The sequence below is a fragment of the Sceloporus occidentalis genome, unplaced genomic scaffold, assembly GCF_023333645.1.
Source record: "Sceloporus occidentalis isolate IW3139 unplaced genomic scaffold, rSceOcc1.0.p SCAF_3, whole genome shotgun sequence".
Classification (NCBI taxonomy): domain Eukaryota; kingdom Metazoa; phylum Chordata; class Lepidosauria; order Squamata; family Phrynosomatidae; genus Sceloporus; species Sceloporus occidentalis.
This window is the reverse complement of record NW_028316983.1, coordinates 105,017,322-105,030,513: the sequence shown is the minus strand read 5'-3', so window position 1 is coordinate 105,030,513 and position 13,192 is coordinate 105,017,322. Positions and strand designations below refer to the sequence as shown.

The 13,192-nt window shown below is 42.5% G+C and overlaps 2 protein-coding genes across 2 annotated transcripts in view; both read left to right on the top strand.

The window, feature by feature from the left end:
- Positions 1–13,192, top strand: part of CDC14A (cell division cycle 14A) — a 131,108-nt gene that overhangs the window by 99,894 nt on the left and 18,022 nt on the right. The window lies entirely within an intron of this gene.
- On the top strand, positions 3,088–6,987 carry LOC149316533 (G protein-coupled receptor 88-like). The gene has a single exon (XM_089518722.1). It carries the CDS (start codon positions 3,652–3,654, stop codon positions 4,762–4,764), a length of 1,113 nt encoding a protein of 370 aa, XP_089374848.1. The 5' UTR covers positions 3,088–3,651; the 3' UTR covers positions 4,765–6,987.

The window sequence follows — 13,192 nt, the reverse complement described above, 5'->3', positions numbered from 1 at the left end:
ATGCCAGGTGTCACCCCGTGCGGAGGAGGGACTTCTGGGGGTGGGAGTTCCAGGGGGAAAACATGCAAGGAAAAAATGGAGGACCTGGCCAAATAAAAGCTCAAAACAAAACAAAAAATCCACTCATATAAATATTAAATCCATCCTTCTCAGCCCTGGCGAAAATGGAGGACCTTTTGGAATCCCTCCTGGACAGAAAGTTGAAATGGAGGACAGGTCCTGAAAAGGAGGAGGACCAAGTTTGGTCACCCTGAGCTAAAAACACCCATATGGATGTAAAATAAACCCATGCTTCTCAGCCCTGCTCAAAATGGAGGTTGTTTTGGAATCCCTCCTGGACAGGAGGTTTAAAGGAAAGATTGGTCCAGGAAAGGGAGGACCAAGTCCAGTCACCCTGAACCAAAAACACTAATGTAGATATAAATCTTCAAATCCCTTCAGATCTTCCCAAAATTATTAGTTGTCTCCAGCATTACTGCAAACCTCCTCTATTCCCACTACTACTTCCCTCCTGCTCTTCCTCTTCCTTCTCCTCTATCCCCACCACTGCTTCCCTCCTGTTCTTCCTCTTAATTCCTCTTCCTCTATCCCCGCCACCACACTGCCACCACTTCCCTCCTGTTCTTCTTCCTTCCTCCTCCAACTCCTCTATTCCCACTGCTGCCTCACCATTGCTTCCCTCCTGCTCTTCTTCTTCTTTCCTCCTCCATCCCTGCCACACCTGCCGAGCCTTGTCCTCCTTTCTCCTCCCTCCTCTTTCTTCCCTGCCTCATCCTCTATCCCCACCTCCTTCTCCTTGTCTAGGCTGCCGGGAGGATAGAGGATCATGGGCTTGCCTTCTCACTGCTTCAAGCCGGAATGGTGGTGGGAGCACAAGGGCAGGAAAACACAGCTCCACTGGCCAATGAGACGGGCCCAGAAGTCTGGCCACTGGCAGCTGCTCCAAAATCACCAGCTACTTATACTTATGGCAAACTCTGCTGGGGGCGACCTCGCATGCCCACATAGAGGGCTCTGTGTGCTGCCTCTGGCACGCGTGCCATGGGTTCGCCATGTCTTGTATATAGTCTATGATGACCATGCTAAACAATCAGTCCTCAAAACTTGTACCACTTTATTCGCATCATACTCTTTTGCACATGTAGACTGGCTGTGGTGAGCAACTCGTATTAGTCATCTTTGAGCTGTGGTGGTTCATTCACATATGGAAGTCATAGCTGATCAGTACTGCAACCCTCCAGTAATGGACATGTTAAGTGTGAGCCACCCTACAGAGGAAGCTTCCATTTATAGACAGAAAACTAGATAGATATTGTAGTCTAATAAATGAAAAAAACTGGCAAAACAAATGTTACTATTTGGCCCTCCTTATCCATGAATTCAAGCATCCACGGCTTGAAAACATATACATTTCAAAAAGCAAGCCTTGATATTACCGTTTTATATAAGCGTCACCATTTTAATACCCATTGTACTTAAACATCTGCTGATTTTTATATCCACCGGGAGTCCAGGAATCAAACTCTAGCAGATACCAAGGGCTCATTATATATCCAAACTGACCACATGATATAAAAGTTTGCTGTTGGAACCACAGCTTTAATAATGTCTCACTGGAAAATGTAAAATGAGAAATAGTTATTTTTTCTTATTGATTAGCCTGGCAAAGCACTGTTTGCTTGGAAAAATCTTAATTGTGAAATTCCTTGTTTATTTCTGCGCAAGCTGCTTTTTCAATGCAAGGGAAACATTTTGGTGGTTTTTTTTTCTGGAGAGAGTTTTGTGTACATGCGTCCATAACAATCATTCTGATCAAAATGTCCAGAACATTTAATGCTATCAAGAATTCTCACCACAGCTTAGTTGACCTGGTCACCTGCACAGATTCTCAGACTAATGAAGCTGGATGCCTGCATGTACATTAGCATGGGGAGAACTTTCCATAAGCATGAAAACACATTGGGTTACTTTGGACAACTTTTTCAGCCATAGAGCAAGGCAATGGTAAATCTCTTCTGAATAAAACTTGCCAAGAAAGCCCTATGATAAGTTGGGTCCCACAGTGGTAGAAAGGTGTAATGTAAATTAAATAAATAGTCCTTATCCATTTCTAGTTGCAAGTAACAGTGAATCTGAGCAGGTTATGCATCTTCCTGTGTGCATCAAAAACACATCTGACCATTTCAAGGGGTCTGGATGAATACTGCAACAGGGATATGCATCTGCATGAACTGCCCCCATGGAAAGCAGCATCTGCAGTTTATCAGATTTGGGCATTCATCTTTTGCATGCCCTGCCTTGGGCATTTTCATCATGAAGGCAACAAATACCTTTTATAAATAAATGAATGTACCACTTTAAATGTAAGGAGTATCTGGATATGAATGTGTGTGTGTGTTTCTCTGTAGCCTAGGAAAAGTATGCATTCATCCTATCTGTACCTTGCCAAATTCAAAGCCCAGCATGGCTGACAACATGTTATTGGTGGGAGATGCAGGGTTGAGGGGACACTCTTGCAAACATACATGTAAACATAGGAGGTAATAAAAGATTCTGTTACCAAGGTGCATGGAAGTATGTATTAAGCAAGCGTGCTTTTGCATATTGCAACTAAAAGATCTGCTCTAAAATTAGATATTTCTTTATAAACCATAAGAGGCATGAAATCCTTCCTTGTAATAACAGACCAGAAGGATTCAGAGACAATGAAGTGTGAGCAGAGGAGTTTCTCTGCAACTGGGGCTGTGTTTCAGTGGCTGGAGGAGAAGAGAATGGAAGGTACTGTGTCAGAAGGAAGGTGATTTGAGAACTCCGGTGGGTGGAGGGGTGGGGGAAAGGGAGAAATATCAGTCTCTGTAACTGCTGCCTTTTCAGAGCAAGCTGCAGTCCCCCCCCCCTACTCTTCTGCTCCTGCAAGCTTGAAACCTACTGAATAATTCATTAAGATTAGAAGCACCGAATTTTCCCATGCTGATCTCTACAGTGTGCATCCTGTAAAGCACAAGACGAAGCTCCTAAGTCTTCAGATGAAGCACTAAAGGCTATTCATTGAAGGCTGTACTGGGACTCCGATCATTTCCTTTTCTCTCTCTCTCTCTCTCTCTCTCTTTTTGCCTGCTTATCTCAAGAGGGCACTCCTTGCTGTCTTACATTCTCCTGACCATCTAGCTAACTTCATACCTGCTACACTGAAGATGTGTAAGGTTGTATTCCTTCATTCTCTGGATCTTCCCTTCTGCTTGACTGCCTTTGCCTTCCAAACACCTGCCTCAGAAATCTAGCCAGCCTCATCTTTTGGGTTCTTGTTGGCTCGGAAGATGCCTGCATCCACCTTGCTTCACTTTCTGAAGAATTCCTATAATATCCTTCTTTCAACCTCTACCAGCGACTAACTCTGGTTTTGACATGCTCTGGGAATGTTGTCAGTTTCCATAGGATGCAGTTTTTCTGCTTGATTGGAATAGATCTGCCTGCATTCTTTTGGACATCTAGCATGCTCAGGCTCATTTCAATTATCTACTTTTGCTTTTGGTTTTGTTGTGTGTCATCTACTACCAGATGTATCTTGATTTATTTTTGGCTTGGCTTCTTGGCCATCTCCAGAACCGAGCAGGAATGAAGATTGCCTGGAGGTGCAAAAGGGCCTAATTTATGTATATCAGGATGCCCAACACTTCCTCCACTTTGAGTTCCAGATCCTTACAACTGCTGCTTTGCGAAGAAGACACTCTAGGAACGAGGATTGCGTTGTCTCTTGTCTACCTGGTGTTGGCTGTCTCTGGAACTTTATCCAACATCATGGTGATCTATCTGGTCTTCACGTTCAGAAAGCTGCGCACCACCAGCAATGCTTTCATTGTAAATGGCTGCATTGCTGACCTGAGTGTCTGTGGCCTTTGGATGCCCCAGGAAGCTGTGCAGGGGCTACTACCTCCTGGTACTCCTACAGCTCACTCAGAGGGCTACCGCTTGCTTCGGGTTGGGCTTGTGGGCCTTGGACTCATTGTCTCTCTGCTTTCCCATCTCTTGGTGGCCCTCAACCGATATGTCCTCATCACCAAGCCACCAGTCACATATCAGGCTCTTTACCAGCGGAAGCACATGGCCTGGATAATCAGCTTGACATGGGGGCTTGCACTTCTCCTTGCCTTGGTGCAGCCAGGGCTCCAGGCATGGCAACTTGACCAGCAGAAGTCTGGAAATGTTACCAGCATCAAGAGTTCTAGCTACACAGGCCTGCTGGTAGCCCTGGCTGTTCTCAGCCAGACTGTTCTCCTATTGCATTGCTACATGGGAATCGTGAGGAGAGTGCGGGGCAGTGTCAAGCGGGTCAGTGTCCTCAACTTCCACCTGTTGCAACAGTTACCCTTCCCAGCTGGCCCACAAGCTACCCGCCGGGTACAGCGACGCCTGAGCAGCATCTCTGTCCTCCTTCTCTGCCTTGCCTTTCTCCTGGCCACGCAGCCCCTGGTGTGGGTCAGCCTACTAGGCTTCTTCTTGCAGCCCATGCCACGGGGCCTGCAGTTGGCTAGCTGGCAGCTCTTCTGTTCTCTCTCAGCCTTCAACCCGCTGCTCTACACGTGGAAGAACGAGGAGTTCCGGCGTTGCTTGCGCTTAGTGCTCCTGCCTGGAGGGGACACAGCGGCTGTGGTGACGGCCACAGCAACTGCCACAACAGCTCTTCCCACAGTCTCGCTTCCACCCCAGGAGCCATTGCAACTGAGCACTAAGGTAGAAAGCATGGGAAGCTTAGTACTTCAATGACCCGTTTGGGAAAAACGGAAAAGGTGCATTTGTCTGCTGAATGTGACTCACTGAACTGCAGTCTCACTCCCACAGGACAGGCATTTTAATGCTGCCATAGAGACACTTGTCAGTAGGGGCGGAAGGGGGGATGTATATATTTGTATCCAGCATCTTTCACACGCCGTGGAATTGTACAGTGGCTTGGTGCAGTCACACTGACGAAAGCATCCTACATACCTCAAATTCCCTGTCAATGTCTTAAGTGTCGTTTTGCTGGGAAAATTGCATTTCTTTTCCTGGAGCACAAAATGGCAACAGAAAACAGTTTGTAACAGAGGCCTTGCCTTAGCTTAGCCACAGGGAGCATGTGTTTGCTATGGATAAAGTTCAAAGATCAGTTCCAGGGATCTTGGTTTAAATTATCTCAGGTGGCAAGCAATGTGGGAGGATGGGATAAAGACCCTCTCCTTGAGGCCTTGACAAACTCTTGCCAAAGCCAGATGGAACAGTTTCTCATATCTTTCTTAGTGCTTCAAAATGTAGTTTCACAGTGGAAAATCATGGACTTTATGACAGCTGGTGGCATCTTTCTAACTGGTTTGTGTACTATGTATTTTGTTCATCCCAGCAGAAGCCAACAATAAACTAACTCTTGGTGTTATGCTCACAATGATGAGAAACTAGGAGAGATACATACAAAACGTTTTCATTATCTGTCCCTGTGATGTAGCTGATAAAGTGGTTTCATGGACTAGGAAAGCTCTTCAGATTGCTGCTCCATCAAGCATCTCACCAAGTCTCCTTGGACTAGTCACTATGAGCAAGAATAATGCAAACAAAAGGAAATGTCCTTGGCCACAAGGTGTTTACAATCTAAATTTCAATACAGAGCAGAACTATGTAAAGGGAGAAGGAGGGAGAAAAGAGAGAGGCAATAGTGAGGGATAGGTGCCATATAATGTGTTTAGAAGAGCATGTCTTTCCCTCATATTTTCATCATTAGGAATAGACTATGACTTCCACATTCTTCAGCCCTAATACTGCCAGCGGTCTGTGTTCTGTTAGGATGCATGTCTTGATTTATTTAGAACATATAGGACCTTCAGTAAAATATCGCAGTATAGAGTGCTCCTGTTCAGGGATCCAACCAGCCATACAGTTTTCCAGGATATTCTATTCCATTTCTTTTTCCCCAGTTTTCCATTTCCCACCATTTCCATTTCCCACCATCCAGTTCATAATTCCATAGCCACTGAGCATGCACAGTCTTTCCTTTAATTCCCCCTTCCCTTTTCTTGGTACTTCTAACAAAGTTGGTAACTTCCTGTTGTGTGTGGATAATGATGTTTTGGTTACATAAGAACAGGCACTATAATGTCCCCATTAATACCTATTGTATGCTAATACGGTGTATTAATGTGATAACCTAACATGGTTTATATAATAACCACCAAAAGGTTACTATATACTAATATGTTTTATATAACAGCCATCAGAAAGAAGGGGAAAAAAACTAACATCAGTGTGGTATGAACTATTTCTAATCTATACCTTTTTATCTTTTGACCTAACCCAAAATGTCACTGGACTCTTTTCCCCAAAAAATATTTTTAAACGGTTTTAAAAGTGCATAATGCTGCTCTCGGACCTTGGTGACAAAATGTAACAACCTTATCTTTTTACAGAAGTGCTACCTTTAAAACTGTTTCAAAGCTCTGTATTCCAGAAGGCTTTTCTCGGAAAAGCAGTATAAAATATTTACAAAAACGGAGGCAGAGTTGCTTTTCACTGCCTACTACCTCTTGGTTCATTTTAATAGATTTCTCTACTGACTTATTTTTTGCTTTCGGCTGTAAAATGTAGATAGCTTAACAGGTTTCAGAAGGAGGCTTTACATTTTTTTTAAATGGAAATAGTAGGGGGAAAGTTATGTTACATGATGAAATAGCCTGATAATGATAGTTACAATCCAGCTAAGCTTTCTCACCCTAGATTTGTAATTCTCTGCACACTTGCTTGTGAATAAACACCTCGACTTACTAAAGATGGGCAGGTTTCAAATTGTTGCAGGGTGAGTCTCTAATTGCAATTAATTGTTTCATCGCTCTTAGCACCTCAGTCCCACAATTTCTTCATCTTGAGATATAACTCAGCTCCAGTTCTCATAGCTAACATCAAACCAAACATCAAACCAAATTTTGGACTTCAATGTCTCTTGCCCCACGTTTTTAACTACCTAACCTGATGAAGAGTTTCGTAGAACTCAAACATTTGTAGACTGTTGTGGAATTGATCTCAATAAAGGTATTATCCATCTATAGGTGTTAGAAATTAATTTTAGTCAAGATGTTACTCACACCACAATGAAATTATTTTTGTCTGTCCAAAGAACTTACACAAGGGATTTAGCTCAATCTCAATTTCACCTTGAGTCTTCTGGCAATTACCAATGCTTTGATGCCGTAGGTGTGACTCCTGCTCTCTTCTTGCCTGCTTATATTGGATTTACACGCAGCTACTGAAAAGCCAGATCTGACCCATGAAGCAATTTTAGCTGACAGCTGGAAGTGCTGCTACATTTTCCTCAACATGTGATTGATTTTCTTTCCCTTAGAAGAGAAACCTAAGCCCAATGTCATTTTTAAGTGCGTGAGAGAGAGAGCATGAGGGAGAGATAGCTGGACAGACATCCCTCCTGGCTATGTTCAGTAAAGTGGTAAATTTTGAAGAAGTTATCACTGTGAGATCCTCCAAAAGCCAAGTTCCCAAGGAAAGTTCCCAGAATAGGCAGCTAGGTCAGTCCACAAACCAGTTCTAGCAGTTTTCACCTCCACACCTCTGCAAAGTTAACATGTCTTACTTTCCCATTCAGAGAATCTAAAGACATAGCCAGGTTGGTCTCGAAAATCAGTATGCAAAGAGATCTTATATTACCTTTGAGACTAACTGAAAGAAAGGAGCTGGTGGCATGAGCTTTTGTAGACAATGCATCTGCGGAAGTAGTTTAAAGTCTATGAAAGTTTATGCTATCAACTTCTCTCTTCTGGTTGGTCTCAAAGATGCTACAGGATACTTTTGCATACTGATTTCCCATTCATAGTTGAGCAACCTCAAAATACTTTGCATTAACAAGAACAGGAGCACAGAAAAGTCAATTCTCGCCCTGTGAGGACCAACTGCAACTAAACTCAGAAGGAAGAGAAATTCCTAGCCAGGGAATGGAAGGACAGCAGGTGACATCTTCCTGCCCCCTTACCAGAAAGTCTTAGCACTTCAAGCCTATGAGCCTTTGGTTCCACTGCAGGACTGCCAATGTTACAGTAAATTTTGCATGTGCTGCTGGAGTCTTATCTCAAGGCACATATGCTATTACTATAAAGCCCATGCTGCTAACTGACCATCACATAATACCTTGAAAGAGCATGGGTAGCTAGCTGGTCAATATATTGCCTCAGGACCCCAAATCCACTCTTGGTTTTATGGCCTCCTTTTCCATGTCTGCTTCAGATTGTCCAGAGTTGCCAGAGTGAAAACTGGAGAGGGCTCCTGTACTTTTAATAGTTGTGCAGGACAGGGGATTTCAACAGGTGTTGCTTGTTATTTGTTTGTGTGAGAAGCAACACCTGCCAAATCTCCCTCTTCTACACTATCATTAAAGGTAGAGGAGTCTTCTCCAGCTTTCACTCTGGCAACGTTGCATTCTCCTCATACTAAAGCCTATTCCTGGTGGAAGTTAAAAGCTGTAAGAGCAATGATCTGATCTCGGTTCAGCAGGTTAAAACTGATGAAGTTAATATAAGTTTCTATGGGGATTTTCTGGCATGGACCAAAGTGTTAGCTGGGACGGCCATCTGTCCACTTCCTTTATATGATTCAGTATATAAATTCTTGGAATAACGGGGGTTGAACTATTTTTTGCAGGTACAGATTTGCAGTGAGGAAATATGTTTCATCTTTCTTTCATCTGGCATTTCCCAGCCTGCCTGAACATCACTCTCCCCCATAATGCAGAGGCTGGTGACAGATGACAGTGGGTAGGCTGCAAAATTAAACCTGGAAGGGGGCATGATGCTGTCAGCTGGTACAAAACAGTTTTGCCAAGTGCATTTCATTGTACTGCAGGAGAAGATCTAAAAGTAGGATTACTATATTAAATATAAGGTTGTGTTCCTGTACCACCAATAGCTCTTTAGAAGGAAGAATTTGGGCAAGGTCAGCTTTGAGCAAAGCCATTAAAGAAGAAGCTGTAGCTGCTGAGATTCTGCTTTAGTGATAGCATTATTAAAGAGCCGAAAGTCCTGTCTTATACAGTATTGTCTTTCAACTTTCTGATCGAAACATTCCTCTTTTGGACCACACCTTCCAGTGGCATGGCCACTGTTGATGATGGTTATAGTCCAAAATGTAACTTTCTCAGCTCTAAATAGTAAGAAAATTTAACAGCCTTTAGCTGTATTACATTATCCTTCCTGGCACTGCCAATTTGTTCTCATGACATCTTCACAAGTGAGTCATTTGAAAGAAATTGAAAATATTTTTTAAAATATGTAAATTACAAAAAGCAAACCTTGATTTTGCCATTTTATATAAAGGATACCATATCACTATTGTATCTAATGGGGCTTGAGCATCCACAGATTTTGGTATCCACGGAGGGTACAAGAATCAAACTCCAGTGGATGCCAAGGGCCCGCTATACTACATTTTACTGTTATTTATATTCTTCTGTTTAAAATATAAGGCAGGCTATAAGGAACTTAAATAAATGAACATCATGAAGTAATCCTTTCCTTCATTCTATGACATGAAAGGGTTTTTCAAATGAGGAGGGGCCTATGGACATCTTTACACACAGATGTAGAGTATGATGGGTAGGGTTTCCCTTAATTTACACTCTTCATCCCTGTGATGTTCCTCAATGTTATTTCTTTTTAAACTAATAATGACTAAAGTGTTCCTTCCTGTGTTACTAATACCAATACATACAGGTAAAGTCTCCCTTATCCAGATTTCCAAAAGCCAAAATATTCCAAAAGCCAAAATTGTCCACATGGGTGGCTGTGACATGACACCTTTGCTTTCTGATGGTTCAGTGTACACAAACTTTGTGTCACAAAATTATTTAAAATATTGTGTATAAAATTACTTTCAGGCTATGTGTATATGAACGTTAAATGAATTTCATATTTAGACTTCGGACTCATCTCCAAGATATCTCATTATGTATACACAAATATTCCAAAGTCTGGAAAATCTCCAAAATCCAAAATGCTTCTTTTCCCAAGCATTTCCGATAAGGGAGACTCAACCGGTAGTATTTGTGTGGGTGGGTGCCTTCAAGTTGCTTGTCGATTTATGGCAATCCTTCATAGGGTTTTCTCAGGCAAGGAATACTCAGAGGTGATTTTGCCATTTCGTTCCTCTGAAATATAGCCTACAGCACCTAGGATTCCTTGATGGTCTCCCATCAAAGTACTAAGCAGGGCTGACCCTGCTTTAGCTTCCAAGATCAGATGGGATTTGGTGCCTTTAGGGGATTTAGGCATTTACAAAATATTTAATCATTAAAAGCATAAGAAAAGATGGGGTAAAGCTGAGCATGTGTCTTAGTCCAGCATTTTGTTCCAACAATGGCCAAAGAGATACCAATGGGAAACCTGGAAGCAAGACATGGGGCCCTTTCACACCAAACAATGACAACATTATCATTCCATTTTAACTACCATGGCAGCATCCAATGGAATTCTAGAGTTTGTAGTTTAGGGATGTACTAGGGGGACTCTTCGGCTGAGAATTTTAAATGTCCCTCCTAAAATACAACTCCCAAAATTTCCTACAATGTTGCCTTGGCAGTTAAAGTGGAATCATGGCACTATAAATGGATAACGTGGGCGGGTCCATGGGCCCTTCTCTCCCCTTCCCTAAGAACTAGTATTCAGGAGCACACTTCTTCTGATTCTGGTCCTAATATCCTTATCCTCCATGAATTTGTCTCCTCTCCTTTTCAAATCATTTCAATTTGCTGGCTGTCAATATATCATGGGGAAGCGACTTCCACAGCTAGACTATGTTGCTTTGTGATACAAGAGCTTTGCATACATTATCTCAGCACCCTCACAATATGTTTGCATTATTATCTTTGTATTAGCGTCCCTGAGTGTGAGAGAACAGGGGCTTGTTCTAAATCCCTACTACTGAAAGTAAAACTGTGAATGGGGGACTTCTTGGCATAGAAGGAGGAGAAGAAACGAGAGATTAGCAGGACAACGTAGGCTGGGAGACAGTTTTGAAGAGTGGCCTTATTGATGAAACAGTATGCAGCAAAGCTTCCCTGCTGGACCCACAGGATTAAGGGCAATGCAGCACACATAGTGAAAAGTAATTGTATGGTTAGCTTACTACAATAATTTTATCCCAGTGGGAAATGTATACACAGTCTTTCCACTATGTATACAAGTGCACGTAGAAGTACTTCTCTGAGTTTGTGACACTTTCTGGGTTCCTTTAATACTACACTACCATAGATCCAGCATGATGTAATGGTTTGAGCATTAGACAATGACTCTGAAGGCCAGGGTTCAAATCCTGGCACAGCCTTGTAAACCCACTGGGAGATCTTGGGCAAGTCGCACTATCTCAGCTTCAGAGGGTGGTCATGGCAAACCCCCTCTGAACAAACTTGCCAAGAAAACCCCATTATAGGTTCGCTGCAAGTTGCCATAAGTCAAAAATGCCTTGGAGGCACAAGTAATTATACTGAAATTATACATGTATTTTGGCATTTTGGTTCCATAGTCTAGCTGTGGAAGTCACTTCACCAAGGCAGCAACATATTGAAAGGATTCGAAAAGGACATGAGACAAAAAAAGACATGAGACAAAAAAAAAATGTAATTGTGCAATATTTTTTACATTATAGAAAATTATACATATCCAATTTTCTATTGTTTACTTAATATACATTATATATGTGTTTTGCCTTATTATGTGAGGCAATAAGGCAAACTCTTATTACCTCACCTAATGTCTGAGATGGAAGAATCAAGATTATTTCCCCTATATTTGGGTATATTTGCATGTGTTAGGAGCTTGGGTAATGTTAACTACTGAAGCAAGCTACACAAAGCTAGATTTTGGAGGGAAAATTACATATATATATTTTGTTTGTCAGTTGGATTTAGACCCCACCTGACTTCCAAAATAGGGCAACCAAGATGGTTTGCTAACAATTTAACAAATAAAATATAGATCAGATTAAGGACAGAATTAACAACGCAGCAATAAATGAAAGAACGGCACCCACCCGGTTGACAGCCCCTTCCACAGCAACTATGCTTACCTGCCAAAGGCCTGTCCAAACAAAAAGGTCTGTAGGTTGCCCTGTTGGTTGAAGTAACCAGAGAAGCAACCAGCCTAGCATCTCTCAGTAGAATGTTCCAGTTTGAAAGCAGCCATTAAAAGCCCTCCTTGGGGACAAAGAATTAGCTTGATGGCCTCAGACTACAACAACGGTTTCCCCCCCTTTTCTCAAAGTAACCTGGTTTGTAGCCTAATGTTTGCCTCAGAAAAACAAACCCAGGAGACAGGACATGTGGGCTAGTGACTTATTTGCATGGGTAACAAAGAACCACCATGACATCAGAAGAGTTAAGGTCAAGGAAAACAGATTACTGGCTTTTAGGGACTTGCTGGTGCAAATAAGTGTATGATCAGTCAGAATCTGGAAGGTGAACAGACAGAAGTGAGGCAGGCAATGAATTTGGGAGTTTTGGCAACCCAAGCCGTAGAATGACAAGATGGGGGAGCAGCTGCAGCTGCATTAGACCAAAGGCTGGAGTTATGAAGTCTTCCAGATCTTATTGGACCACAGCTCCCAATAACCAGTGTTGCCAACAAGCCTCGAAGATAATTCCCCAAACATTTGGCCAAAACTCACCAACCCCCCCCCCCCATATCTCACCAAATACTTATTTCAACTCTCAAAATTACCATTAAAACCAATCACCAAAATCACACCAAAGGCTCTGAAAAGTACCCATTTTGGTGTGAAAGTCACCAGATTGGCAACACGCACAGCTTCCTTATTATTCCCCACTCAGCCATGAAAGCCACTGAGCGACCTTGGGCAAGTCACATGCTCTCAGCCTCAGGGGAAGTCAATGGCAAACTTTCTCTAAACAAATCTTGCCAAGAAAACCCCATAATAGGGTCATCATAAATTGGAAATGACTTGATGGCACACAAGAACAACAACAATGTGACCTTATTATGGGGTTTTCCAATTTATGGTGACCCTAAAGCAAACCTATCATGGGGTTCTCTTGGCAAGAATTGTTCAGAAGAGGTTCCCCTTTGTCTTCTTCAGAGGCTGAAAAAGTGTGACTTTCCCTACGTCACCCAGTGGGTTTCATGGCTGAGCTGGGAATTGAAACCTGGTCTCTAGAGTC